This window comes from Gadus morhua, chromosome 20, assembly GCF_902167405.1.
Source record: "Gadus morhua chromosome 20, gadMor3.0, whole genome shotgun sequence".
NCBI classification, from domain to species: Eukaryota; Metazoa; Chordata; class Actinopteri; order Gadiformes; family Gadidae; genus Gadus; species Gadus morhua.
In genome coordinates this window covers 4,561,786-4,576,326 of record NC_044067.1, presented here as the reverse complement: position 1 = coordinate 4,576,326, position 14,541 = coordinate 4,561,786, and the positions used below count along the sequence as shown (strand labels likewise).

General features: G+C 46.9%; 1 protein-coding gene across 1 annotated transcript in view; it reads right to left on the bottom strand.

Moving 5' to 3' along the window:
* Nucleotides 1-12,037, bottom strand: part of kcnj3a (potassium inwardly rectifying channel subfamily J member 3a) — a 23,422-nt gene extending 11,385 nt beyond the window's left edge. The window contains exons 1-2 of the mRNA XM_030344248.1: nucleotides 10,492-12,037; nucleotides 9,637-9,853 (exon numbers count right to left, since the gene is read on the bottom strand). Coding sequence (XP_030200108.1) covers nucleotides 9,637-9,853; nucleotides 10,492-11,169 — 895 coding nt within the window. The 5' untranslated portion in view covers nucleotides 11,170-12,037. The remainder of the gene's footprint in view (nucleotides 1-9,636; nucleotides 9,854-10,491) is intronic.
* Between the last annotated feature and the right edge of the window lie 2,504 nt (nucleotides 12,038-14,541).

Below are 14,541 nucleotides of genomic sequence, written 5' to 3'. Positions count from 1 at the left end.
GCTGCTGCTGCTAAGGAAATGTTAGTGGTAGTGGTGGCGGTTAGGATACAGTGTGTTAATGGTGGTGGTGGTGGGGATGTTATTGGAGGTGGTGGAGGTGGCGGTGGTGGTGGTGGTGGGGCTGTTGGTGCTGGTGGTGCTGGGGATATGTTCATGGGGGTGATGCTAGTGATGGCGGTGGTGGTAGAGGTTGGCAGCAAACAACCGTGAAACAGCAGATTCGCTGGAGCAAGGTTCGCTGGAGGAGGAAGGAGGGAACAGAAGCGAGGAGGTGGGGGTAACGTCTCCACAGAAGGCGTAGCGAGGTTGGCCCGAGGATAATGTGGGCATGTGGTCTGAACCAGGGACACGCGCACATGGGCGGAGGCAGAGCCAACGCTCTACCAGGCTGTCAAAGAAAGGCAGTTTGGTTTCAGACGGCCAATCAGTGACCTGCCTTTAAGAGGAACAGGACACTAATGGCCGAGATAACATTCAGGCGGAAACTGTTTGCTTTGTCAGTTAGGAAAACCCTGTCTGGGATCAGAGAAGAAGAATTCATATCCAGCTTATCCAACACACCTTGCTGATCGGGCTTGCCAAAGGCGATTTGAACATGAAATCATGTGTGGCCAGGAACCAAACACCAGGGGAAATGGGGGAAAATGGGTTCTCAAATGTATTCCATCCTCGGTAGATAGCTGCCATGCTCGCATTAGCAAACGCATGTCTGAAGGACAGACTTTGCAAAAGGGATTAGTCCCTGGAGGACGGCCTTACCAGAACACAGAACCCAAGGTCTGGTGACTGCGGGACGGTGGATTGATGCCCCTGCACTTCAGGGACCGGGCCCGGCCGGTCGATACCGCCGCCGGCCGGGAGAACACAGCGACTGGATCAAATCATCCCACACAGGAAACCGTCTTCCCCGACCAAGAGACCCAACCTTCTATCAAATATAGCCGCGCTCTATACTGTCCCTGAGCGGGAGTGATGCCCCTTCCCACACACCAGGGGTAAACACTGAGGCCTGCGGCCTCTGAAGGCTGATGGGCACAAAGTCCCACGATAGTTGGTTTCACCGCACACGTTGCGTGACGAGGTCGCCGTCACGTAATCGCTGTGGTGATGCGTCTTACGCCTAGCGACGTAGTACCCCCGAGTGCCAGGCCACCGGGTCGAACCCCCAACGACTAAGACGTATTACACACCAACGGAGTCCCGACAAATCCCTAAAGACACAATTACCTCGCTCAGTTCGTCTGACGATGGGGGGTAATGAATTATCCATGTCGACGCCAGTGCATTGTTCATCGCCTATTACGCTATCAAACCGGGGCACAATTATTAGATACACATTAGATAGTCTTTATGGGATGGGAAAGACGCAGTCATGGTGAAACTCCACCGTTGTCGGTCTGGGATAGGAGACATATAGAAGAAGAGCGAGGCCATTCGATAACCTCTTCACAGTTCGTTTACTTTTATAGCTTTTGTCGATAAAATCGATCAAAATGGGCTTGTAAAGAATGAGGGATGGCAATGCGGAATACAGGGCATAGGAGCGTATGTATGGGATATGCGGATGCTGCATATTGGAGGGAGACACATTTAGACCTTTATCTGCGTTGTGTAGGAGTCCGGTCCTACCAGGGATGGCTGGGAGGGCAGGGGGCGCTGAGTAGGTGGATATGCATAACAAAGGAAACAATTGGAGTCTAAAATAGCCCAATTAAGACAAAGCGGAATGAAAGGAAGACAGAAAAAAAAAAAAGAGAAAGTATGACGCTCTAATTATGAGTTTACTTCCTCTACAAAAAAAACCTTTAATGTTAACCATGAAAATATTTTAACGCCTAATTGTGTCTAACTATTCTCATTAGCTGAAGGAACTTCTCACAGCCTAATGGAGAGAGAGAGAGAGAGAGAGAGAGAGAGAGAGAGAGAGAGAGAGAGAGAGAGAGGAGAGAGAGAGAGAGAGAGAGAGAGAGAGAGAGAGAGGGAGAGGGAGAGAGCGAAAGAGAGACAGAGAGAGAGAGAGAGAGAGAGAGAGAGAGAGACAGAGAGACAGAGAGAGAGAGAGAGAGGGAGAGAGGGGAGAGAGAGAGAGAGAGAGAGAGAGAGAGAGAGAGAGAGAGAGAGAGAGAGAGAGAGAGAGAGGGAGAGAGAGATGGGAGAGAGAGAGCGAGAGAGAGAGAGAGAGAGAGGAGAGAGAGAGAGAGAGAGAGAGAGAGAGAGAGAGGGAGAGAGAGGGAGAGAGAGGGAGAGAGAGAGAGAGAGAGAGAGAGAGAGAGAGAGAGACAGAGAGAGAGAGAGAGAGAGAGAGAGAGAGAGAGGGAGAGACAGAGCGAGAGAGAGAGAGAGAGAGAGAGAGAGAGAGAGAGAGAGAGAGGGAGAGACAGAGCGAGAGAGAGAGAGAGAGAGAGAGAGAGAGAGAGAGAGAGAGAGAGAGGGGAGAGAGGGGAGGAGAGGGGGAGAGAGAGAGAGAGAGAGACAGAGAGAGAGAGACAGGAGAGAGAGAGAGAGAGAGAGAGAGAGAGAGAGAGAGAGAGAGTTCAACATGTTCTACACAGGCGGGTCCCAGCAGGGAGCCCGGACCCTGCGGTGCTCTGACCCCAGCTACGCATTATATTGAATTGGAGACCCCTGTTCTCACCTGCTCACCACAGAGCGCCCGGATTCCACCGGACCCTCATTAACACTCTGGAGGGACCCCCGGGGCCGAGTGTTTAACCCCGGAGAGTCATCCATCACCCTCAGTTAGGGCCGACCTCTGGGTACAGGGGACCTCTCTCCCTTCCTTCCCCCTTCCCTATCTCCCTCCCTCCCTCTCTCCCTCCCTCCCTCCCTCCCTTCCTCCCTCTCTCCCTCCCTTCCTCCCTCTCTCCCTCCCTCCCTCCCTCTCTCCCTCCCTCTCTCCCTCCCTTCCTCCCTCTCTCCCTCTCTCCCTCCCTTCCTCCCTCTCTCCCTCCCTTCCTCCCTCCCTCCCTTCCTTCCTTCCTCCCTCCCTCCCTCTCTCCCTCCCTCTCTCTCCTCCCTCCCTCCCTCTCTCTCTCCCTCCCCTCCCTCCCTCCCTCCCTCCCTCCCTCCCTTCCTCCCTCCCTCCCTCCCTTCCTCCCTCCCTCCCTCCCTTCCTCTCCCTCCCTCTCTCCCTCCCTTCCTCCCTCTCTCCCTCCCTCCCTCCCTCTCTCTCTCCCTCCCTCCCTCCCTCTCTCCCTCCCTTCCTCCCTCTCTCCCTCCCTCCCTCCCTCTCTCTCTCTCTCCCTCCTCCTCCTCCCTCCCTCCCTTCCTTCCTCTCTCCCTTCCTTCCTCCCTCTCCTCCCTTCCTTCCTCCCTCCCTCCCTCCCTCCCTCTCTCCCTCCTTCCCCTCCCTCTCTCCCTCCTTCCCTCCCTCCCTCCCTCCCTCCTTCCCTCCCTCTCTCCCTCCCTCCCTCCCTCCCTCCGGCTCATAACCGCGGCGGCGTTCCCCTTCCAGTGTTACCACGAGCCGGCTCTCCCGCGAGGCCTTAGTGCCCCTGGGCTGGGGCCTCCTACTCACGAGCCTCAGCGCTCGTGTCAGACCGTCAGACCCGCGAGCGCGACTCCCCTCGCGGTCTCCGTTTCATCTGCTCGTGATGAGCCAGTGATCCGAGCCCGCCGGTGGGGTCTCCTGTCGATCGGAGGCGTGAGATGTTTTCCAGGGCTAATTATCCAGGGCTGGCGTCGCTAGACACCGCGCTGACACTAATACGAGACACGAGATCCCTGTCTTTGTCTTGAGTGAGGCGTGTTCTCAGTATGAACCATGGCAGCCTTTTTTTCATTTGATTAAAATACCTGGTTAGAAGCTATGATGAAACGGGCGTTTTCGCTATTTATTAATTTGAACCGTTAATTATCCAATCAGAACCAATCAAACCGGTTCAGGTTTTCGTTTCCTTTCTGCACGTGAACCTTTCGTCTTTAGACTGCGCAAATGGTTGTGCTTTTTAAAGATTCTTACTGGGTAATCGACCGCTTTCTTGTTTACTGAAAAACCTGCCTTCAGCATAACCCCATACTGGCTGCATGAGCATATTAATAGATACATATGAATAAAAACATAAGCACATAAGCACATTAAATACATAAGAATAAACAAACACATGAATAAACAGCAGTGGCATCCCTCCTCCTACCTTCCCCCAGGAACCTCTGGATGTGACACATGGCTATGCTGCTATATGATATACGTGTGTATATTCTTAAAGTTAGACTCGGATATACTTCTTTATTTGATACGTGGTTGTATTCTTAATGTTAAACGTGGTTATATTTCTTATGTTATACGTGGTTATGCTTCTTTCCGTAATATGTGGTTTTATTATTTATGTTATACATGCTTATTCTTCCTCATGTTATATATGTTATATGTGGATATTCTTCCTCATATATTATATTATTTATGTTATACGTGGTTATTCTTCCTCATGTTATATATGTTATATTATTTATGTTATACGTGGTTATACTTTGTCGTGTGAGACGTGGTTATGCTTCTTTATGTAATATGTGGTTACATTATTTATGTTATACGTGCTTATTCTTCCTCATGTTATATATGTTATATTATTTATAATATACGTGGTTATACATCCTACATTATATGTGGTTACATTATTTTCATTATACGTATATATTATGACGCTATACGTCATGCTATAAATGGATATATTATTTATGTTATACGTGCTTATAATACATTATGTAACACGTGGTTATGCTGCATTGTGTTATAGGTTGTTTTACTCCACGAACAGTGGGGGTTAATGCCTTGTTGTGGCATTCAAAGGAAAACTATGGGGCTGATATGGATCTCGGGAAGCAATAAAAACACAGGCCCACTACTACCTTATGAAAGGATAAAGGTTTCAACATGAGAAGACGACTTCAGAGGAATCAATACAAAGCAGCATAAACAACGGGGCCTCTTATCCATGACAGCATCACTGCGCGAAGGGAACGACACGCCAGGAAATAAACGGCAATATTACTGATCACAGAGAGATGCCTCATGAGCTGGAATGCTGGTCATAGATATCGCGGCGCTCTGGTTTCGTAGAACAATTAGCTTTCCTCCTCCATTTGTCCACACACACATGAAACAGTGTCGAGCTGGCCCGGAGCCATGCATCTTCCAGACGCAGTCGGCATGGGGTCACTGTGGAGGACATACTCCATAACTGCGTTCATAAATCCTAATAAAAGACCATTATACCGGGAGTCTTCCAAACATGTTGAACTAGACTCGGGCAACATCCTACAAATTCCGCGTCACGCTGCCAAAAGTGCATTCATCTCTCGCTATGCATTTGCATGAAAGTCGCATCACAGAAGTGGCGAAAGATAAAGCGTACGCTGACGATAAAAAAATGTGTAGATGTTTTAGAATCTTTTCTCAGCACGGACGTGATCGCCGGGTTAAAAAAAAAGACATTGACATATATATAGGTCCTCCGCAGACGCACGCCTCCAACAACTTGTCGTGCTGTTGGAGGCTTTGGGCCGATGGTGATGCCGCTGACGGTGTAGGTTTATGCATCCTGTTACAGTACCACCCATCAAGACACCATCACATACCAAGCCCAGATCCACAGTATACAGCATGCAAGAACTAGGTGATCCCAAACGGCAGGGGGCAGGGCTGAGTTTGAATTAATTGGGGGAATGTGCCACTGCGAATTATGAAATGAATTCAATTGCAGCAGGGAGATTGGTTTCACACATGAAGGCGCCCAGCCGGGGTTAACAACAGGTTTATTCTTTCCTTCCAATTTTCTAGAAACGCTAATGAACAAATGGGCCTTTTTTTTTAATTTCCCATTTGTGTTGTTTAACGTCGTTAGAGGTTTAATTACGACCCCGGTCTTACCTTGTGAATTATTGCAAGGCAAGTTGTGTGTGTATGTAGACAGGGATTTACTCCGTGGTCATGCAAGGAGCCAAGTGCTGTTCACCACTGTTTATGTTTCTTAAAACAAAGCAGTGAGTGCAAGTTATCATTAATGCATTCAATATTGAAGCTGTATGTCAACACCTTCTTATGTGGCAACACACAACAATAAAACCCAGAATCTAAGCTCTTTTTGGAATAATACACACACAGCGATGATGTTAAATAAAATAAAACAACCAAAAACTGACATTTTACTTAAAGCTGCCGTGTGTTCCATTTTAGTGTCATCTCGTGGAAGAGACTTATTATCGTGACCTTAGAACAAGCCCTTTATATCTCCATGGGGAGCAAACCCGCTCCCTATGGAGATAAAAACGCGGCTAAAGCACTAACGGATGTGCATAAAATGTCCATAAACGATGCTACTGGTTTCATGTTGGGAGTAAGACATCCAAAGTGCAGCGAAAGACTAGGATGACAACCGGCACTAATTTGAACATTTAAAAAAAAAAGTCACTTGTAAGTCACTATGGATAAAAGCGTTGGCTGAATGAGTGCCAAAAAACCTTGTTTGCAATGCTACAGTATGTCACAACAGCATATGCATGTGATCCTGAGTACGGGTGACAGCCTTTCATTTAAGGTGTTCATAATGGAGATAGAACCACCGGTTGGCTCAGCTCAAGTGGCTCAGACGAAAAAAGAAAACTCTTGCTCATTTTTCATTTGGACGATTTTTTGGGTGCCGAAATCAAAATAGCTAAACTACTTGTGTTTTCGAGTCCTTAGACCTTGTAATTATTTCTGTTTTTCTCAACAGCATCAAGCACAAAAATGATTTGTGCACTGGAGGGTCATGCTCCAGGTGAGAGAAATAATGATTTTGTCCCTCTGGCCGCTAGAAATTAGAAACCATTTTCAGTCAAAAGTCAGGGGAAAAGTTTACTTATTGTTCCCTGTGTTTTAATCCACAGGGAAGAGAGACACAACTTGTGTTACCTAACTGAGAATCTTCCACACACAAAAATAGATTACTTTTTTCCCTAGTAAACAACTCAGAGCGCCATAAATATTACATGTTTCTGTTGCCGCTGTACAGAGAATGTTCTACAGACTTATTCTGCTCCTAATATACAGAGACTGGTTCGGTTACTGCTGCACAAGGAGACCGTTCTGTATACAGAGACTTATCATGTCAGTGATGTACAGTGACTGCTCTGTAGACTAACGTTTCGCTGATATACAGAGACTTGTTCTTTCACTACTGTTTAGGTATAGTCTTATTAAGTTGCTGCTGTACAGACTAGAGTCTTTGCTTTAGAAACTGATCCTGTCACTTTCTTATGGAGTCTTTTCTGTATATAGAGACTTATTCTGTCACTGCTTTACGGAGATGGTTCTGTTTACAGATACTTCTTTTGTCACTGCTATATGGAGACTGTTTAGTAGAGACTGATCCTGTCACTGCTTCATGGAGACTGTTCAGTAGAGACTGATCCTGTCATTGCTTTACAGAGATGGCTCTGTATATGGAAACTGATCCTGTCACTGCTTTAACGAGATGGTTCTGTATACAGAGACTGATTCTGTCACTGCTTTATGGAGACTGTTCTGTTTACAGAGACTGATGCTGTCACTGCTTTATGGAGACTATTCTGTTTACATATACTGATCCCATCATTGCTTTACAGAGATGGCTCTGTAGTGACGGACCTGTCACTGCTTTACTGAGATGGTTCTGTATACAGAGACTGATTCTGTCAATGCTCTACCAAGATGGCTCTGTTTACAGAGACCGATCCGGTCACTGCTTTATGGAAACGGTTCGGTGTACAGAGACTAATTCTGTCACTGCTGAACAAAGACTGTTATGGAGCAAGTAGCAGCCCCAGCCCTGTGGCTCCTCTTGTCACAAATCACTCAACACGACGCCTGCCATTACTGGGCCATTTGAGCCACTGGCCGGTTTGGTTTTCATGTGCGCCATTCCATGTTTACTGGCACGTAAACTGACGGCGGATTCTCATTCCATATTATAGGAATAAGAAAAAAAGAAAATCTAAGTTTAGGTGCAGTGCTGCAATGGTGAATGCTCCAGGAGAGGTTGCCATGGAAACAGAGTTGCATTGGCCACAAATGAAAGCTTCTGAGGGTTTAGACTTTGACTGTACATCAATTTTTAACCATAGATTGTTTTAGTGTGAGACACTTCACCAACCTAGCATTTTTTTCTTTACATTCAGCGCTGAAATAGCTTTACACTTAGCGGGGTGAACTAGACATATGTATAGAAGTAACTAAATCCCTTATTACTGAATACTAATGCTAGTAATTAGTTGGTGCTTAGGTGTGGTCATTAGATACTATTCACCAGGGAAATGTATTGGGTCTATGTGCTTTGCAGTAATGAACACATGTTGAAAACACTAAGCAAAATATTGTATTTCCAGGTAATTATATATAATCAATTACTTAATTTTAATGAAAAATGTACAAGCTTATTAACAAACTATTTGTTTGACATGGTTCAAATCACCCCCCAGAAATACCACAGAAAGAAAGAAAGAAAGAAAGAAAGAAAGAAAGAAAGAAAGAAAGAAAGAAAGAAAGAAAGAAAGAAAGAAAGAAAGAAAGAAAGAAAGAATGAAAGAACGAACGAACGAAAGAACGAACGAAAGAAAGAACGAAAGAACGAAAGAACGAAAGAACAAAAGAACGAAAGAACGAAAGAAATAAAGAACTTAAGCATAAATCATGAGCAAGGCATCCTCACTGTCGGGGTTTGGTGTACGATTCCCACTGGGGCAACACGTGTGTGCCCTGACGGTAAGACTCCTTGGATGACGGCATTCGACAATCGACCTACTGAAGCGTTCATCCGGCTATTCACTTAGTCTACCTTAGTAGACTACCTTAGTAGATGATGAGATAGACTACCTAGTCTATCTCATCATCGTTCGAATGATATGCAATGAGGTCATGATTGGTTTTGAAGAGATGTTCACATTCAACAACAGAATCCCGTTGACTCCTGGGTCTGTATCGGTAGACTATACTTAATGTAAGCCCAGGCGGGTGACTGTACATGGATCCACACATCAACTTATCACCACTTCACTGTGAAACATTAAATCACCTGTCTGTGTTCATCTACCTCTGAAAACCTCTGTTGGGATTTAGAAATTAAAAAATAGCCTGGTTGTTATAACTGAATAGCATCATTTTAGGATATTGCTTCTTTGTTTTTCTTTATATTCCAATGGGGATTATAAGAAAATCATTTCACAGAAGTTGTATAGAAAGAGTAGTGATTGACTCATTGGGGAGAGAGACGGATGTATTTGGAATTCGGGACATTGAAAAGAGTCGATCCAGGCCGAGTATGAGATTCTAACCGTCTTTAGGCTTACGTTAATGCGGAGCAATCATATTTTTATATCTGTGATGAGCAGAAGGAATTCGCATATTTGCAAGCTCAGCTGAAATCCCCCTCCCCGCGTCTACTCACTCATAACAGTATTTAAATAAACTCCCTTCTCAGAACCATAATTAACACAAAGAATGATGTGAATATAGATGATACTACGCTTTTCGACTCAGTGAACTGTCTTATATAATCGATCCATTTCAACCAACCAGCTGCCAAGTGTTCAGAACAACATCATCTCCACGCTCCCTGCATAAGCAGTCTAATAACGAACGAATAAAAGAAAGATCACTTTGTGAAAATTGTGATCACTCACCTGTGGTCTCCACTATCCCTTCTAGTATGACAACAATCTCAAACTGTTCCGTTTGCATGGACCTCTGGGAGAGTTCGTAGAAGGGGCTCTTGGTGTCAATCACGTGGCAGATGGTGAGCGGTGAGACGAGGAAGAGCTGGTCCGCTCCGGTGCTGAATCCCACGTCCAGCTCCAGCTGATCCAGGGGAAGGAACTCTCCCTCGGGCGTCTGGCGAGACTGCACGAGTGGACGGTTGGTTGGACGGTTGGTTGGCGGGTCGGTGGGATAGAAAGGACGGAGACAGCAAACAAAAGTGAGCCTCTGTGACAGCCGTACGCATTTCTGGAGCAATCACAGCGATCAATGAGCCAGCGGGCGGAGGGGCCTTCATCTTGTCAATCAGGGGCCCACCGGAAGCTCAATTTGGACGGAGCTGATAACAAACGGGTAGCTCCCGCCCACTTTAATCATAACAACATGTTAAATCAACGTTTAAAGATAAACTGTCAGGCGCCAATCAGAGAGTAGACATTTTGGTACGCCAGTGTTTTGATCTCTCTCTCTCCCTCCCCCCCCCCCCCCCACAGAATATAGACATTATGTAATGGTCAAAGCCATAAAGAGCAGAGCAATCTTTCAGAGTGTAATTAATTTGCACATGAAGAGTAAGAACGAGTGTGAATTTGCTTTTATCAAATAAGTAAAAGATATAGATAATAAGCAAACCATCAAGGACGTGCAAATCAGACCCAGGCCTATATCCCTGTTCGCCTACGTATACACAGAACATTAGCAACACACACACACACACATGGTATATGTAGGGGTGTGTAGGATGGGGGAGTCCTGTGCTGTGCACGGCCACGGCCACTTACTTTCAGCAGTTTGCAGCGGATCTGTGCGGAGACCATATGGCTATTACGCAGGTTGCCCACCCTAAACATGAGAGTCAGCTTCCCATCTCGCATTGAGATCACCGCGTGTTCACTGAACATCAGGGTCTCGGCCCTCTTCTTGGGCTGGGACATTTTGATGAACATGCAGCCGATCAGAAAGGCGTCCACGATGGAGCCCAGGATGGACTGGAACAGGAAGAGGATGATGCCCTCGGGACATTTGTCCGTGATGTATCTGTACCCGTATCCTATGGTGGCCTCGGTCTCGATGAAGAACAGGAAGGCTGAGGGAAAGTTGTACACGTTGGCCACACAAGGCGTGTACTTGTCGTCGTGGGTTCGGTGGAGGTCTCCTCGGATGTAGGCGATCACCCACCACATGGAGGCCATGAAGAGCCACGCCACCGTGTAAGTTAGGATGAAGATGAACAGATTCCACCGCCATTTCAAGTCGACCAGAGTTGTAAACAAGTCCGAGAGGTATCTGCTGGTCTCACCGCCCAGGTTTCCATGCTGGACGTTACATCGCCCGTTCTTGTCCACGAAGCGCTGCCTCTTCTTCTTCTTCTCCGGGGGACCCTGGTTGAACCCGGACCCGCTGGATGAGGTGGTCACTACCTGATAATCGTCCCCAAATTTCTTTCGAAGTGCAGACATACTACGATGACAGCAGCGAAGGAAATTAGGAATGATTTTAATGAGAAGTCTATGGTGGGAGACGCGTTTGGTGGTCCCGGTTGACACTCCTGTGCGTAATAGCGCCTAATTGGAACAGGGCGAAGGGAAAGTGCGCTGGCTCTGCCTAACTAGTCGTGCATCGTCCGCTCTCCACACCCGCTAGGCTTACTGTCGCTAGACTCCGGAGCCATGAACATGTCAGGGATCTACATGAAATGTACAAATCCCGTGGAGAAAAAATCCAAATGCATAAAAGGCGACGCACGGAAGGTGTCCAACCGCGTCGCAGTCCAGGTTTCTGGTGATTTGGTGTGTCGCGGACCATGGGATTCCCCGTGTAGCTATGGAGATCAGATTAGAAATGACCAAATTTTCCCTTCACTAAGTCTTTCATGGAGAGTTGAACATATTCCAAGTGTCCCATAAATGCAGACCTTTGAGCGCATTTAATTGTTTAAATGGTTTTTCTCGGTGAAATCGGTCTTTGCGCACTCTCGACTCTCGTTTAGAAAACGTTGGAGAGAATTCGGTTCCCAAAACCTTCCCTTGATATCTATAGGATGCATTTAAGCGTATGGTGAAAACAAATGTGGTTTGGGTGCAAAAAAAAATCAATAACAAAAGATTCAGCGTCCGATCTTCATCTTGGCGAGGCGCGTCGAAGAAAATAATTTGTGGTTCTCTTTCCCCCTCCTAACACAATGTCGAAGGTATTCTCATGTTCAGGGAGTAAAGATCCGCCAGATGCTGTCCTGGCTCCTAGTATCCTTCTCTCTGATTACCTTAGACTGCTCCTGCGCACTTCCCCGTTCCGCACGCAATGATGCGCTCAGTGCTGCTAGTGGTGGCACTATAGGACATGCTGAGGGGGAGGGAATAGCCATCTACTATACTTTGTAAGGGCTGCCTTTTAATAGTATAGTCTGACCGCTCTGTGGCAGCGAAGCGTCCACTTGCCATATACCTTCATTAGCGTTACTTCATTATTATCTCTTGAGGGGAATACGTTGTTTGAATTTAGAAGTGTATTCTAGTGTTTTTCTTCCATACAGAACATGGACAGAAAATATTTAATTCTTCCTTATGGTGCACCAGCCCTGCTTTGAAAGCTGAATATAACATTTACATATAGCGTGTTAAGTATGGTTATAATTAATTATTAATTACAACCTTACCACAAGCTATATTACAATCTACATTCATTTTACATATAGAATTATGACCTTACCATATGTAAATATTACAATCTACATTCATTATGAAATGAATAATTATTACCTTACTTCTTAAGCTATCTGTAGGCCTACATTGAACTATATACAGTCATTCTAAATGTATAATTATTAACTTACTTCACAAGATATTTGTAAATATAACAATCCACATTCATAATAAATGTTTAATTATATCCTTATTTCACAAGCTATATGAAAATATAAAACGAACCACCTTCGCAAAAAGCATGTAAAACATAAATAGCCAGAATATAATTATTGTAAACAAAATGTATATTATCACGTGTGTCATGTGTAATAATATGTCATATATATTCCCATTCAGAAAGCATTTCTCTATAAAGCGTTAAGTAGAAGGGAGAAAGCCCAGGATGTGTGTGGACAGCGACAGCATGTTCTGTTGGTGTCAGCGGCTGGGTCAAGCTCAGGAACAACAGGACCGGCTCCCAGACAACCACCTCAAGGTAGGCTGCACCTGCGCTGCTCCCCCCCCTCCCTCCCTCCCTCCCTCCCTCCCTCCCTCCCTCCCTCTTTCCCTCCCCCCTCTTTCCCCCCCTCCCTCCCTCCCTCCCTCCCTCCCTCCCTCCCTCCCTCCCTCCCTCTCTCCCTCCCTCCCTCCCCCCCTGACTCTTTCCCTCCCTCCCTCCCTCCCACCCCCTCTCCTTCCCTCCCGCCTCTCCCTCCCCCCTCCCTCTCTCCCTGCTCCCTTCCTCCCCCCTGCCTCTTTCCTCCCCCCCTCTCCCTTCCTCCCTCTTTCCCTCCCTCCCCCCTGCCTCTTTCCCTCCCCCCTCTCCCTTCCTCCCTCTTTCCCTCCCTCCCCCCTGCCTCTTTCCCTCCCCCCTCTCCCTTCCTCCCTCTTTCCCTCCCTCCCCCTTCCTCCCTCTCCCTTCCGCCCTCTTTCCCACCCTCCTCCTTTCCCCCCTCCCCCCCTCCCCGTCCCCGTCTCCCCCACACACACGCGCTCACAGCGGTGGGAGGTATCCTGTTGGTCTGAGGCAGAGTAACAGGTTCCGTATCCCAGAGAAGCTGCAGTCTGAGTCTCAGCCCAGACCCGCGGTAAGAGCTGGGGGGTGGTGTGTGTGTGTGTGTGTGTGTGTGTGTGTGTGTGTGTGTGTGTGTGTGTGTGTGTGTGTGTGTGTGTGTGTATGTGTGTGTGTGTGTGGGGGGGGGGGGGGGGGGGGTGTCTGTGCACAACAAGGGCGCACGATTCACTCATCAGATACCCGAGCTCCCTGCCATGAAGGAATACACCCACACAAACGCACACACATTCAGACACACATAGACACATACACACACACACTCTCTAGCAAACATCATTCTGGGCGAACAATCTCTCTTCCTCCTCCTCTCTTTCATTCTTTGAGTCTTCCCCTCCCTCCTTTGTCCTTGGTCTCTCTCCCTCTCTCTCACTCGCTCTCTTGCTAAATCTGTTTCTCTCTCTATCTGTCTCGCTATATCTTTCTCGATTTCTGGCTCTCTCTTCACTCCCTCATTGCTCTCTCTCGGTTTTTCTCTCTCCATCTCTCTCTCTCCCTCTCTCGCTTTCCCTGTTTCGCTTTATCTCTCTGTCTCTGTATCTATTTATCCATCCCCCTCTCTATCTCATTCGCCCACTCACTCTTTTGTTCAAACCCTCTCTCTCTCTCTCTCTCTCTCTCTCTCTCTCTCTCTCTCTCTCTCTCTCTCTCTCTCTCTCTCTCTCTCTCTCTCTCTCTCTCTCTCTCTCTCTCTCTCTCTCTCTCTCTTTCTCTCTCTCTCTCTCTATCTCTCTCTCTCTCTGTGCACAATACACGGCCGTCCCCGTAATCAATAAATAAGTCGTTGACGATTATGCCATCGCCTCTAGACCAACCCTGTGCCTCTTTTCAGCCCGACACACAAAAAGCAGAACCAACCTTCTGAAGCCTTTCAGTACGCTGCTCCTCTCAGATCATTTGTTTGGTTCCCCCCGGGGACTTTACCCAACTCCTTCGCCACGTTGAATAATTATTGAACTGTCATTTTTTTTTTCATAATTTCATTAATTAAGGATAAACGTGAGAGGGGGTTTTCTTTCCTCTCTTTGTTTTTAAATGGTCGGATTTGAAATAAATCTCATCAGGTTGTTATGACA